The 15,699-nt window shown below is 38.9% G+C and overlaps 1 protein-coding gene across 9 annotated transcripts in view; it reads left to right on the top strand.

Annotated features, from left to right (window-relative positions):
• Positions 1 to 15,699, top strand: part of NAV2 (neuron navigator 2) — a 479,248-nt gene that overhangs the window by 322,994 nt on the left and 140,555 nt on the right. For all 9 annotated transcript variants that reach the window (XM_001368048.4, XM_056802030.1, XM_056802028.1 and 6 more), the window contains one exon: positions 3,003 to 3,125. In XM_001368048.4, the coding sequence (XP_001368085.2) occupies positions 3,003 to 3,125 (123 nt within the window). The remainder of the gene's footprint in view (positions 1 to 3,002; positions 3,126 to 15,699) is intronic.

Here is a 15,699-nt window from a genome sequence, read left to right as displayed (position 1 = left end):
TCTTTAGGGCTATTATTCAGGGTTTGCAAACCTCTAAGTCAACTTCCTGTCCGGAGAGAACAAATCTATGGGGTTTGGTGAAATTCCTTCTAATTCTCCTTAAAAAGACAGTTCTATTCTGAGATAAAAGCCCCTCCCCTAGGGACTGAATTTTGCAATTGTCACCACATTTCTTTTCTTATTATGGGGACACCTCTTGGGCTTTAGGTGACAAGTTCGCCAACATTGCAAGAAAAAATAGACTGAGGAAAAGAAAAAGTAACCTAATTTAACTGGTATCCTTCCAAAAGAAGATTATGCTGAATCGTATTTATGACTACATCCATATATCACTGTTACCCCTAAGAAAAATAAACTGATCACCAAGTTGTTTTGTCTGTGTGACCACAAACAATTGGTTTGGGACTGAATTGGACAGACTAACTGGTTGTTTTGGCATGGCACAGTTGCAGTCTACATCTGTCTATGGTTAGCTATGATAATTAATGTTCCCAAAGAGGTACAAACATCAGGCATCTAAGGTCTTCAGGCATGCTGCTAGGGACTAGCCCAAAATAAGGATTCATAAGATTGCTTGTACCCTTCCCTTCTCCTTCATAAGGGAATCATAGAAAATAAAAGCATTTATAAAAGAGGAAATATTTATTGATATAAAGAGACCTTTTAGAAGATCCTTAATTTGATATTCTGTCAGGGACCTTAGAGGTTGCTTAGTCCAAACCTTCCTTTAAAAAAAATTATAACTTCTTTTTTTAACAGAAACTTCCTAATACTTCATTGAACCCATTCTTAAAATTAAAGATCCTAAAGCAAAACTGACCAACATAGTAATTTTTTCTGGAAGCACCTGTTATATTCATGGAATCATAGACTTTGGGACATATAAGACATCACATCCAAGCCCTACCCCCCTCCCCATTTTACTGAGGCTGAGAGCAGGTAAATGACAACCAAGAAGTATCTGAGGTCAGATTTGAATTCAGGTCTCCCAGTGCTTGAATCACTGTACTACCTAGGGGTTAATGCACAACCATTGTCTTTCATCTCAATAGAGAAAGAGGGTTATTTGTTTCACCTTCTGTTCTCTTCTACCAATATTATTCATGGCAATTAATCTCAGTTCATCTACCTTCTAGTGTTGTTTTTATTTACATTGATGAGGCCATTGTGTACATTGTTCTCTTGGTTCTTTCTTCTCTCTGCATTACTTCATGCAAGTTTACTCATCTTCCTCTGAATTCTTCATACTCTTGCAGTACCACACTATTCCATTGCATTCATATTGGCACAGTTTGTTCAGCAATTCCCTTGATGCCAGAAAGAGAGCTACCATGAATATTTTGTTATAGATAGATCCTTCTTCTCCTATAATTGACCTCTCTGGTACTGTATGCCCAATAAATAGTAGAACCTCTGGGGCAAGAATAGAGTGATTTTTTAAAAACACTCTTCTAAACTGTTTTCAAGATTGCTTATACCAGTACATATCCCCACCAAAAATAGGTTTGTGTGTCTCTTTTGCCATAGCCTCTCTAATACTGACTATTTTGTCTTTTATCATGTTGGTCATGAAATGGAATCTTGATGTTTTTTTTTTAATTTGCATTTTCTTATTAGTGATTTGGAGCATTTTTTCAAATTCCCAAACTCAATTTACAAGGGGAAATGAAGGCACAGAGAAGTTAAGTAATTTTTCCAAAGTTTCACAGGTAGCGAAGCCAAGAGTAAAAGCCAAGTCTTCCAATTCCAAATTCAGGGATCATTACACTGTATTTAATACTGGTATTTTGTAAAATGGAGTACAGTTTATCAGACATGGCATTAGTTATACAGAACATTCCAAGTGATCTAGACACTTGAAATTAACTCAGTTAGATTGGATTAAATCACCAGAGTACTTAAAGTCACTATTATTAGTGACTCCAGCAATAACTTGGTGGCATCATTTTTTTCTTTTTCTGGACCATACATGTATTATGCAAAACCCACTTCCATATTGGTCATTGTTGTAAGAGCACACTCATACAAAAACAGAATCCCAAAATAAAACTGTTAATAAACTGATGTGAAAAAATACTATGCTTTGATCTGCATCAGACTCCATCAGTTCTTTGGGATATTATTTCATAGCACTTCCCTCTCTCTTTCTCTCTCTCTTTTTTTTAAACCTTCCATCTTAGAATCAATACTGTGTATTGGTTCTAAGGCAGAAGAGTGGTAAGGGCTAGGCAACGGGAGTGAAACAATTTCCTCTCGTAAGTGCTTTATGACAAATACTTATTTGCTATTGTATATTTGCTGTTCTTTTGAGGGTGAATTTCATGGCACTGAACAAAGTGGGTTTTAGATCTGTTGCTCAAGAAACTTCTATTCTTCCTATGTTGTATATCGCTTGACAATTTGATTCTCTGATATGCTAATTACCTATCAGTAACTGCATATCTCATCAGTATCATTGATAAAAATGTCCAAAATTAACTGGAAAGTTAGTCTTGTTAATTATTCTCCTCATGCTCCACAAATTACTTTGAATGTGGGCTCAATAATTAATCTGCAATGCCTTAAGTCTAGGCCAGCAGGGCACTTTATGTGTATTGTTCAAGAATCAGTTAAACCAAGTTCAGATAGTTTCACCACCATACTGGCTGAAAAATTGGCTGGAGAAACACTCACAGAAAGATCTCCCATATTATATCTGGTTACTAATGCATGTTGTTGGAGCCAGTTCTCATACCAGCCAAACTATGGATCCTTTAAATATTAAAGGGCTAACAAGTTCAATTCTATTTTCCTGCTCAGGCTCCAGATCCTTTGAGTCACTGGGGTATTATTCTTAAGGTGTAATCTGAGGCTAGACATCAGGGAGCCCTTTGGCAGTATAGCCTTTTCCCTGAGCGGAGCATGAGGTAGATACTTGGTGGCCCCAGCAGACCTACACGACAAGACCATGCATGTCTTGCTTTTGAGTGCAGTATTTGCATCATCTCTCCTTCTTTTTGAAGGTACATGACTGATGGTGGACTGGGTCTCTATACTCGGCGACTGAATCGGCTGCCTGATGGAATGGCTGTGGTGCGAGAGACACTTCAACGCAACACCTCACTTGGTCTTGTAGATGCTGACAGGTAAGCAGACTCCTAATTGGTCTTTCAACTATGTATATAATATTGCTCATTCTTCCGAGCTCTGATACACAGGGGGGAAATATGAAGATGCTGAAAGATGCTTTCTCTTGTTTTCAAAGAATTCTACAGTACAATGAGAGAGAAAGGGCAGGAATACGAGAAAAAAGGCAGAAAAAAGAAGCAAAGAAATAATTTCCAATTCCTGTAGTGCTTTTAGAAAACAACATATAGAATATATATGGAGGAATGATTAGCATCAAGTGAGAGCAACTTGGGAAAGCTTACAGGAAGCAATGTCAGATTTGAAAGCTGGGGGTAGAGGTGGAGGAAGATATAGACTAGTGCAGAGGAAGAAGCAGGGAATTCGTAAGTATTTGGGAACATATTCCAAAGTTTTTGACATGGGAGTGAGCAAATAATAAGAGAATTAGTTACCTGATTGGGATGAGGCTATGTCACCCAATGGAGGAAGAAAGAAGGGTAATTAATAAAATTGGGACAAAAATCTTGGAGAAAAGAAGCCTACCATGTTGAAAAGCCTCAACTGTCAAGGAAGCAGTAAGGAAATGCTGTCAGATGTTTCTGTTTATGCCCATTTTTGGTAGAACTACTTATAGTGAACATGAGTAGTTCCAGTCATGGGTTCTTGTTGTTATTTGGAATGTAGGCCATTGTATGCCCTTATTATATTAATTCAGCACCTGGAGTATATTTCATTTCCTCTCTTGTTAACCAGCTTTCTAGGTATTGCATTTTGGAAGGAAACCTTGGGGATTAGTCTCTGGTGAATTATGTGAAGTCTATGGCAAAAAAAAAAAGAAGAAATCTCAAGGTGATTAGTATAATGGCATAAGCTCTAGTCTCAGATCCTACACCTGTGAACTCTGCTCTTTTGTTACTTTTGGAAGCAATTTTAAGGGCACAGATTTGCACAAAAGATGTTTGTAGTTGGCTTTTCATGTATATTTTTTGGTAGGGTATTGAAGCCTTTGCCCTCAGAGGGAAAATGTAATTCCTTTCCTTCGTCCCTTCCATCTTTTTGTTGGGTCTTCTGAATAATTGACCCATCTACCTTTCACTTGATGAGAAGCAGCAAAAATTCTAGGGGCAGTTTTGTGGTCCATTTGGAAATATACTGAAGACTTGGCATCTGAATAACTGTGCATATGGTAACTGCCTCAACTCTATTGGGTGAAATTGTAGTGATGAAGATGGAACTTCTAATGAACCTCAAGAGTTCCCTTGTGAAAAATAATTCTTTAGTGCTCAGAATCCTTTGACTTTGTAAGGCACAGTAGCCAGTGGATAAACATTGAAGTCATCCTCATAAAGGAAAACTACATATGAGGTTTAGTCTTCCTTAGAAAAGCTTTTTTTTTTTTTAATAGGCAACATGAAAAGAGAAAAGAACCCTGTCTAAAGTTGATAAGATTTTTCAGATGAGTAAAAAAGAACTAAGAAAAATAAAACCTCTAATTATGATCCCACAGCAATAGAAGGTAGATTAGTGTATTAAATTATCTTGTTATTAGCAGAGCAAAGACGTTATTTGGACGAATGGTCCATAGAAATATCCCTTCTTTGTACTCTGACAAGAAAAAAAAGTACTCCCTGAAAATGAAATACTTTTAGTTAGGATTAAACTTGGATAGACCATAACAGAACAGAGCCTGCCACACCTTAATTGCTGAAATACCCTCAATAGAGCTTTCCCAATGTGTGAATTTATTTTGTGTACTTATGTTATCCAATAAATGTGTAGTTGGATAGAAAACCTGATTAGCTAGAACATAGGTCTTACAATGTACATTTCCCCCTGCAGCAGTCAAGGAAATCTGAAGTAGACAGTTTAATTTAATGCTTGATTGCAGGGCTAATAGAATTATCACAGATCACAGCTGGGCTTATTTATGTATTTTAGGGTGGAGGATTTTGGCAGGATGGAGATTGTAGTTGTAATTTCATTTCATCTCTGAATCACTTTAATGTTTACAAATGGACTATTTTAGATTCTATTCTTGGTTTATTGTTTGTTTGTTTTCTTTTTGTCCAGACATATAATTTTATTGCCTTTGAGAACTCTTGTTGAGGAAATTTCCTTTACTCATTTAGACCAGCAACTATCCTGTGATTTATAGTCTTAGAGCAGGAGTTCTTAAACTTTGTTAAATCATGGACTCTTTTGGCAGTGTGGTGAAATTTTTCTCTTCTTAGAATAATTTTTAAAAACTTCTTAAATAAAAGAAAGGTTAGATTCCAATGAGTACATAGTGAAAATTTAAAAAAAAAAAAGATTTTCCTCATTCGATTTCACAAACTCCTTGAAATTTCTCCACAGAGCCCAGGTAAAAAACCCTAGTACCCAGGTAAAAATCACCTAGTACACTAAGAAATTAAATCATTTACCCATGATCCTAAAGTCATTTTGTGTCAGAAAAAGGATATGAACACAGATCTTCCTGGCTCTGAGGCCTCTCCCGTTGCTATGTAAAGTGTAATATGTAGATACAAAAACTGCTTTCAGTTTCCTAAGGCTGATTAGCTGAAAGGATTAGGTTTAAACAAAATATTTTGTGGTTGAGATTTCTAACACTTAATTAGTACATATTTTTTTTTGCCTCCTGCAAATTATAATTTAGGGCAGAAGTTGATTTATCTGTCCTTGATAATGTTAGTAAGCTTTGATCTCTAAAATTACTTTTAACAGCATAAAATATGTAACAATTTATAGGCCTGAATGATGGTAAATTTGTTCACAGAAAGCTTTTATTTGGATATTTTGAAATTTTTTTTATTTTAGATTATATAATTAAATGGTTACATGCATACACTAAATATGTCTACATATTACACATATAAATATATCTTTTTAATGAAAAGACATAACAAATCAATGCCCTTCAAGAATTCTTAAAAGAAAAAGTATTGATATTAAATTTTCCATTAAAGCTTTTAGAGATGGATCATTTCTGTTACCATCTGGGTGTGTTTGGACAAGTCCCCTAACTTCCCTAGGCTTTAACATTGTCATTTATAAAACAAAGTAATTGGATCTGATGGTCTACTAGATCCCTTCAGGTTCTGAACAGTGACTTGTAAAATAAGGATCCTGGTCTAAGTAGAGATCTCTGAAGTCCCTTCCAGCTCGAAATCCCATGACCCATTTTATTCAATCACTTTCAGTCCTGTCTCATTCTCCGTGAACCCATTTGGGGTTTTCTTGACAAAGATATTGGGGTGGTTTACCATTTCCTTCTCCAACTCATTTTACATATTAGGAAACAGAGGTGAACAAGCTTAAGTCATTTGAAAAGGTTCACATAGCTAGTAAGTGTCTGAGGCTGGATTTGATCTCAGGAAAATGAGTCTTCCAGACTTCAGGCCCATTGCTCTACTGTGCAACCTACTTGCCCCATTACCCATCTGGGGACCTAAATATATCTGATATTCATCAGATCTGACTCCTTAATTTTACATATGAAGAACCTGAAACCCAGAGGGATGAAACAACTCACCATAGGCCAAATCCAAGTCCACTGACTCCAAATGCAAAACCATTCTATTAAGTAACCTCTTAATCAATTTTTGCATTAAAAAAACAATACCAACAACTTGGTAAAATAGTTTATCATTTCTGGAAACAAGGTGAACAAAGGAAAGTTGGAAGAAACAAGAAAGAAACTGAAGTAATATTACATCTAGAAAAAAATAGTTAAAGGACTTGGCAATATGACTAGAAAAGTCATTAAAAATGCTAACTCTACTCCAGAGAGTAATCTATTCATGGTTAGAAGGTAAATGAATGAAAGGTCTTAATGGGTGAGTGCCCAAATAAAGGAAGCTTGACAAATGTGAGTTCAGTGTTTCCAGTATATCTTTGGGGTAATTACATAAAACTGATATAAATGCTTAACTTAGATAGATCTAAGGTGGGGAATATGTCTTCCAATGGGTTTTTTATCTCAACAAACTTTCAGTTGACATTTGAAAGAGAATAAGTGAAGATAATGATTTCATAAATCTTCATCCTCCCCCCCATCCCTTTACCTCCTTAACATACACTATCAGACTTAAGATGATGAAAATGATTATATGATAAGACTAGAGGCCACTCCCAATCACCAGAAATAGAAAGGGTTGAGGCAAAAAAATCAAAAGAAATAAATGGGGAGAATTCTGACAAGTGGCAGGCATCAGATAAGAATTCTCTGAACTGGAGAGAGAGAGAGAGAGAGAGAGAGAGAGAGAGAGAGAGAGAGAGAGAGAGAGAGAGAGAGAGAGAGAGAGAGAGAGAGAGAGAGAGAGAGAGAGAGAGAGAGAGAGAGAAAGAGAGAGAGAGAGATCACATGTAGAGCAGTGAACCTGATGAAAATTACCTACCTACCATACCTTGACCAAGGTTGAATCCCAAGAACTACATTCAAGCACGTCTTCCTGCAGTTAAAAACTACTAATTTCAAAAAGTTTCTTCCATCACTTCCTTTCAGCATTGCAGTTATCACTAATTCTATTTCATTTTTATTGATTAAGCCACTCTATGTCAATAAATTGGGATCTAGAGAATGGTCCTAATGTGCTGGGATTTTGAAGAAGTACTTTTCTGCCAGTTCATTCGTGAGTATTTATTAGGCACCTACTATGTGCCAGTACTGTGCTAAGAACTGGAGATACAAAGAAAAGTAAAAGAAAAATCCCAGCCCTTGAGGAGCTCTTAATTCAATGAAAGAGAACATATGTAAACAAATATATTCAAATAAGCTATGTAGAAGAGAAATAGGAAATCATTGACAAAGGGAAGGGACTTCCTATAGAAGATGGAATTTCTGGGATTTGATGTAAGCCAGGAAAGCAGGGGGACAAAGATAAGAAAGAAGAGAATTCTTAACTTGGGGAAAACCTTGAAAAAAAATGCCTAGAGCCAAGAGATGAAGAGTCATGTTCAAGGAACAACTGAGGACTTCCCTGTCACTGTATCAAAGAATTTGGGTGGGGAAGAGATATAAGGTGTAAGAAGAGTAGAAAGGTGGGAAGGGGGGCAGGTTATGAAGGGCCTCAGATGCCAAACAGAGGATTTTTTTTATTTAATCCTGGAGGTGATAGGGAGCCAATGAAATTTATCGAATAGGAGGAGGGTGACAGAGTTGGACCTGTGCAGCTTTATGGAGAATCATAAGCTCAAGGCAGGATAAAGAGTTGTGACTGGCAGACCAATTAACAGGCTCTTATCATTTTTCTAGATTTGAGGAAGTGAGTGCCTGTACCAGAGTGGTAGCATTATCAGGGTAGAGAAGAGGGCATATTCAAGAGATGCTGCAAAGGTAGAAGCAACAGGCCTTGGCAACAGCTTAGATTTGGGGGATGAGAGATAGTAGAGTTAAGGATGACACCTAGCTTGTTAGCCTGGGTGACTGGGAGGATGGTGAAGTTTGGAAGAGTGAGGATTTAGGGGGAAGGATTATGATTTCAATTTTAGACATGTTGAGTTTAAGATATCCCCTAGACATCCTTGTTCCAGATGTCTGAAAGGCAGTTGATGATGCAAATATGGAGGTCAGCAGATAACTTAAGACTAAATAAGTAGAGAATAGAACCTCAATATAGAGATGATAATTAAATCCATAGGAGCTAATGATATACCCCTGTAAAGGTGTGAAAGGGAGAAAGGACAGGGTCCTGTGGGCCACCCACAGTTAATAAGCATGACCTGGGTGAAAAATCCAATAAAGAAAACTGAGAAGGAATAGTCAAATAGATAGAACAGCCAAGAGAGAATGGCATCCCAGAAACCTAGAGAGAAGAAAATATCAGGGAAAAGAGAATGATCAACTGCATCAATAACTTAAAGAGAGGTCAAGAAAGATGACTGAGAATAAGGATTTGGCATGTAAAAGATCACTGGTAACTTTGGAAAGTTCATTAGAGAATAACTTACACACTTGTGTTAAAAATATTATTAGTACTTTATTAATATTGTGAGTTTTCATATTGGCTCTCTTTCAGAAAATGCAAAACACTTATTTAACTTTTGGAAATTATTTTGGGTTTGGCTAGCAAAATCTTATGTAATCCAATGAAGCTTTCTCCCCCCCCAAAAAACTGTCATATGGTTTAGGGGGAAAAAATCCAGTCAGTGTGAACTGTGAGCAAATTACTAATTGAATACCAGTAGTTTCCCAAGAAGACTTGCCAGAAGAAGAAAATGATTATTTATGCTTCTCATTCCTACTTCCCTTCACCTTGGATTTTTGATGTTTTGTGTTTGGAAATTACACCTTTCAGACTGAGGATTGGAAGTCAGTGATGCAAACTCTACCGCAATACCTAACACTTGCCTTATGTTTTAAAATTTTTTAAACCCTCTACATATCTAGAGCCAAATGACTAGAAGACTTAAGTTGAACCTCTTCATTTTATAGGTGAGGAAACAGCCTCGCTGAGAAGAAAAGTGTCTTGTCCAACATCACACAGATAGCAATCACAGGTTTTCTTATTCCCAAAGCTTGACTCTTTTTCTGTATCATGTTGTCTCCTGGAGCTCATCATTGCCACAACCCTCTGTGATAGGCCACCACCACAGGTTATATTATCTGCACTTTATAAATAAGGGACTTGAAAACCAAAGAGATGAAATGACTTGTCTATGATCGTACAATTTATAAGTGTCCCAGGTGCCATGACTCCTGGCCCATCATGCTGTCCACTACATTCCACTAACTAGAAAAGGCATTTAAGGATGCTTGGTCAATGCTAAATATAATCTGATTGAAGACTGAAATGAAGTAGTATCATTTCGAATTGAAGGCCACAGTATAGGTATGTCACTGTTCAAATTAGAGCTGAACCTGCCTCCCAGCTTCAGCCACCCTATATGATGTTTGTTGCTGTTTAGTGGCTGGTTCTATGATAGGCCACATAGATCATGGATCTTACCATAATGTGATCCCTAAGGCACCATTGTGAAGCATTTGTTGCTATTCTAGGTAAAAGCATTTTAGTTAGGCAGGGGTCTCCCTTTAGTAGCTCAGGCTCCCCTGGGAGATTTATGAAGCCAGTACATCCCTAACTCACTTCCCAATTCCATTTGCCACTCCTTAACCCCTAATCACACTCTTCTCTAGGAAGCTGCAAAGGATTCTCAGCATCTTCTTTTACTCTGTTCAAAAGACTTTAATTGGCACATTACCCCTTCTCTGTTTCTCTCCTAGATCTCTTTTCTCCAATATATCCAAGTTCTCTTTTCTAAGCTGAGAAACATTTCAGGAGAGCATTTTTGATGCCTTTCCCTTTCAGATTCTCATCTTCTCCAAGCTTCTTTAATTTTGGCATGGTGGGGCTACCACTACATGACTCCAGTTTTTAGGAGACTCTCTCTCTCTCTCTCTCTCTCTCTCTCTCTCTCTCTCTCTCTCTCTCTCTCTCTCTCTCTCCATCCCTCTCTCTCCTTCCCTCCCCTCTTTTCTTTCTGTCTCTGTCTGTCTCTCCCCTCCCTCCCTCCCCCCTCTCTTTATCTCTCTCTTCTTTCCTTCCCTCTTTTCTCTCTCTTTCTCTGTGTCTCTCTCTCTCTGCCTCTCCATCCCTCCCTCTTACTCTTTCCTCCCTCTCTTCCTCCCTCCCTTCTGCCCCTCTCTTCCCTCCCTTCTTTTCTCTCTGTCTCTGTCTGTCTGTCTCTCCCCTCTCTCCCTCCCCCTCTCTCTTTATCTCTATCTCTCTTCTTTCCTTCCTTCTTTTCTCTCTCTTTCTCTGTCTCTCCCTCCTCCCTCCCTCTCTCTATTCCCTCTCTCTGTCTCTCTGTCCCCTCCCTCTTTTTCTCTCTCTCCTCCCTTCCTACCCCTCTCTCTTCTTCCCTACCTTTTTTTCTCTCTCTCTTTCTCTGTGTCTCTCTCTGTCTCTCCATCCCTCCCTCTCCCTCTCTCCCTCACTCCCTCCCTTCCGCCCCCTCTCTTCTCTCCCTTCTTTTCTCTCTCTCTCTCTGTCTCTCCATTACCTTCTTCTCTCTCTCTTCCCCCCCTCCCCTCCTTCTTCCCTCCTTTCTTTTCTCTCTCTTTCTCTGTACATCTCTCTGTCTCCCCCCCCCCCGCCCCCCCCCCCAGTATATATCAGTCTGGGGGTCAAATAGGTGAAAGTGAAAGCCACTGTACCTTTAAAGCTCTCCCAATAGTTTTGTGTGCCTGGAAGGCAAAATGTGATTGTAGTCTTAACTAAGTCATAATTATCAGGTTAGTCTGTCCCCGGGGCCTCATTCAGGCTAGAGCTGCTAGCTTCAGTTAAAACTGAAATTGCCTCTTGAGGCTGGGGAGAAGATAGAGGATTGTCAGCAGAGACACACCTGTGCTGAGGACAGGATGAAAACCAACTGTATCCCCAGCTTAGGGCAAAGAGGCATCAGAGTCATTTAACTCTCAGGTACCGGCTTTCTTCCTTTGTTTATTTTGTGGGGTGGGAATTACCACAAGTTTTCATCTCTGTTCTGCCATGTGAATCAATTGCTTCCCAATATTAACTGGCAGCTAAGTCAAGGGCACAGCAAGTCTGCCAGGCCTCTGGGGTCCCCTGCAGTGAGTGTGGAGACATCATTTTATAAATCACAATATTTATAAACTGTAATTTCTAGTAGTTAATACCAGAGCTTAATAACATGTGATTTTTATACATTTGGCAGGAAAGGTTCTAGTGATTTGGCTGCAGAATAACTTGGGAAGAGCGGCAGATTGATCTAGAGGACCTGGAAGGGTCTTTCCAACACTTCAAGTTCCCATGTGACCTTGAGCAAGTCACTTAAATTGCTGGGACTTGATTTCCTTTCTATAAAAATCAGGAGGCTGGAGTAGATGACCTGTGGGGTCCCCATTATCTTCTGGCTCCTGTGTGAGGTAGGCAGAGGGCAGATAGAGTCTTCATTTTGCAAGCAGAGTTGAGAATTTAAAATAATTCCCTCTTTACTAAAGGAATAAGTGCTGTGGACCAGCTGGCTTCTTGCCAAGCATGTGTGAGTACATCCTGAGATCCCATTTGTTTGGGGAAATTCACTGTTAATCAGTAGCAACTTCAGAAGGAAAATATGATACTGGTCTGACTTTGGGCTCTTGGTGTTGTGTCTGTCAGTGCAATGTGGGTCATTTCTTTTGCTGTTCATTGTAACCCAATCTGGTAGAAACATTATCAGCCCAAACATTTCTGCATTTCTCATCTTCAGAGAAATAGCTGGTGGTTTAAACAAAAAACCCTAATAGCTTTTGTTCCCTTGACAAGGACATTTGAACAGCGTAGTGTAGTAATGCTATCTGTTACAGAAATGAAAAACAATATTGGAAACCTTTCGGAGCTAACCATTCCCCTAGACTGCCGAAGGGCTCACTGGTTACAGTTTAACCTTTAGACTAGGTATGCTTTGAGGTCTCCCATTGCCAGGGATTTAAGCAGTCATGGTTACAGTGTAAGTACCATTTAGTAGGCTGTCTCTTCATCTCTGCACAATGAAAGATTTCGGCCGGCTTTGGGAGACAGGACATTGCATCTGGAGGAAGACAAATTATATCAAACTCATCTTATTGCCAGCACTGGTTTGACATTTAATATACAGTGATTTCTTTATTACTATTATTAGTTGTTTGTCTGCAAGTAGATAGAGGTATAAACATCTCAGCTAGATTATAAGCTAATGATTTTCACTCTCCCCTAGAGTGTCTTCCATGAATCAGTAAAGATTGGTATAATGCAAAGAACTCTGGGTGGAGTGTTGAAGAGACCTGGCACTGACTAGTTTTATTGTTGTGGTATCATTTCAGACTCCCTGTCTTCATTTGGGGTTTTCTTAGCAAAGATACTAGAGTAATTTGTCATTTCCTTCTCCAGATCATTTTACAGGAAACTGAGGCAAATAGGTTATGGTGACTTGCCAAGCTGTCACATAGCTAGTAAGTGTCTGAGGCCATATTTATTTTTTAATTTAATTTTTTTTAACCCTTACCTTCAGTCTTGGAATATATTGGTTCCAAGACAGAAGAATGGTAAGGGTTAAGTGACTTGCCCAGGGTCACACAGCTAGAAAGTATCAGAGGCCACATTTGAACCCAGGACTTCCTTGGACTCTAGGCCTGGCTCTTGTCAACTAGAAAAAAACACAGAACTATTAAATAGTCAACATCATTCTTTAATCAAGGGAAAAGGGGTTAGCGCTACTAATACAACAACAGAGCTGCTTTCCAAGACTGCACAGAGTCAAGCCAGCCCCTGGGAATGCCACCGACTCAGGATGGACTCCGAGGAACAAAAGAACTTAGAGAACCTATATACCACTCTAGATGACCTGGGGGGTTTAGGATTAGAGGGACAGTTGACTGACTTTACAATGGTAAGAAAGGAAAATGAAGAGTACCAGACAGGAATAATAGTGAGGGGCTAATGCTCCACAATGGACACAAAAGGGAAAGACTTAGCCTAGGGCTGGGTTACCTCGGTCATGGACCTTAGCCTAGGGGGAGAAATCATTGGGACAAAAGGGATGTTCAATATTGGATGGGATTAGCTGTTCCCACCCAGACTACCAGGAAGTTCACTGTCTGGTGAAGAGAGACCTTCCCTCAGGGGGAAACCTCTCCTGTGACAAGGTCAAAACCTGGGGTTTCTACACTCAAACTAAATAAACTGGGGATCTCTAGATTTCCATGTTGACACTCTCAATCCACTAAGCTACCCAGCTGACCCCTCTCAGGGCATATTTAAATTCAGGAAGATGAGGCCAGATACTGGATCCATAGCCCCACTGACTAGTAGTGTAAGCAATTCATGTGGCCTCAGTTTCCTCATCAGTAAAATGAGATTTAAAAAAAATCATGTCTAAAAACCCTTTCAGCTCTAAGATTCATCAGTTCTATGAATCAGGTTTCCTTTTTCTTATCACTTGAAGGGCAGATAGAAGGGATGACTCATGTTCTGGCTGTTAATCAGATGAGCTAATGTGTATAGAGATAAATGAGATAATGTATGTAAAGTGATTTACAAACCTCTCCCTGCCATATCAGTGCACTATTATTATTCATGCTGGCCAAAGACTCTACCAGCCTTGTCCTCCCCTTCCCCTTCTCCCCCATAGTGACCATAATGCTATGATTATGTATTTGTTTTGGCTTAGCAAACACAGGGTTCTGGACAATAGCCTGGGACCAAAGTCCAGTGGCCCTGGACTGACCAATAGGTAGTGTGCAAATTGTAATCTATGTTGCCCCCCACCAAAGACATGGCTGATAGTCTTTTTTTCCCCTGGAATGTAAGCTTTTCCCCAAAGCCTCCATGCTCTTGCTGCTTTAATCAACAGGCTTGCCAGAATTCCAGTTCTATAAGGAATTTGAAAATTATTCTTCCAGCTAGTCTACTAAGAACTGTTGATAGGAGAGTGTTGGAATAATCCCCTGGGCTAAGACGGTGGCACAGTGGATAGAGTATCCCCTCAGGAGTCAGAAAGAAATCTTTATAAGTTCAAGTCTGCCCTCAGACACTTACTGGTGGTTTGACCCTGGCCAACTCCTTATACTCTGTTTGCCTCAGTTTCCTCATCTGTAAAATGGGCTAAAGAAGGAAATGGCAAATCACTATCCTTCCTAAGATACTTCAAATGAGATCATGAAGAGTCAGAAACTACTGAAATGACTGAACAACACCAACAAAGGTAGATTCTTCTAACTAGATGCCATGATTTGGCACAAGGATGACATTCAGATTAAGATCTTGGGCATCTCATGTCTTTTAAAGATTTTGTATTTTTAAAAATACGCTCGATTTTTGCTCTCATCATAGGTAAATTGTTGGGGTTTTACAAAAACTTAAGTTTAAAGATAAAAGGAAAGTGTTGCCTGGATTATGTGGTAAATCCCTGTGACTCCCTGTTACTTCCATGATCAAATATAAATTTCTCTTTTAAAGCCCTTAGGAGGCAGTGAGTCCGTAGGGCACTGGACATAAAGGCTGGAAGACCTGAGCTCAAATTTGGTCTTTGAGACCTGGGCAAATCACTTAACCCCTGTTTGCCTCAATTTCCTCATCTGTAAAATGAGGATAATAAAATCACTTACCTGCCACGGTTGTTTGGGGTATTGAATGAGCTAATAGTTGTAAAACACAGACCTTGGCACATTTTAGACATTCTGCCAAGGTTAACTAATATTATTGTTATTATCAATGGGTAGAATGCTGAATTTGAAATCTGGAAGGCCTGCCTATGACTTCAGACATTAGCTGTACAGTCCTGGTCAAGATACATAGTCTCAATGAGTGAGCCTCAACTTTTTTTTTTAATCTATAAAATGGGAATGTTAAGAGCATTTACTTCATAGGCTATTTTCTTTTTAACAACAAATACAGTTTCTGACTTTTTACCCTCAACAGTTGCTATAATGCCTGGCACAGAGTAGATACTTAATACATACAAGTTAAAAGAAAGAACTATTTTGTTCAAATGAAACTATTTCATTGATGGTATAAGATTTTTAATACATAAAAGTGTTCTCTAAATGTTAGCTCAATGTGTTTTTGCTTTGTTGAATTGACATGGTGAGTGTGTCTGTCACAGTGGCAGCAG

Source organism: Monodelphis domestica, chromosome 6 (assembly GCF_027887165.1).
Source record: "Monodelphis domestica isolate mMonDom1 chromosome 6, mMonDom1.pri, whole genome shotgun sequence".
Taxonomy (NCBI): domain Eukaryota; kingdom Metazoa; phylum Chordata; class Mammalia; order Didelphimorphia; family Didelphidae; genus Monodelphis; species Monodelphis domestica.
The sequence above is the reverse complement of the archived record's forward strand: the minus strand, read 5'-3'. Positions and strand labels throughout refer to the sequence as shown.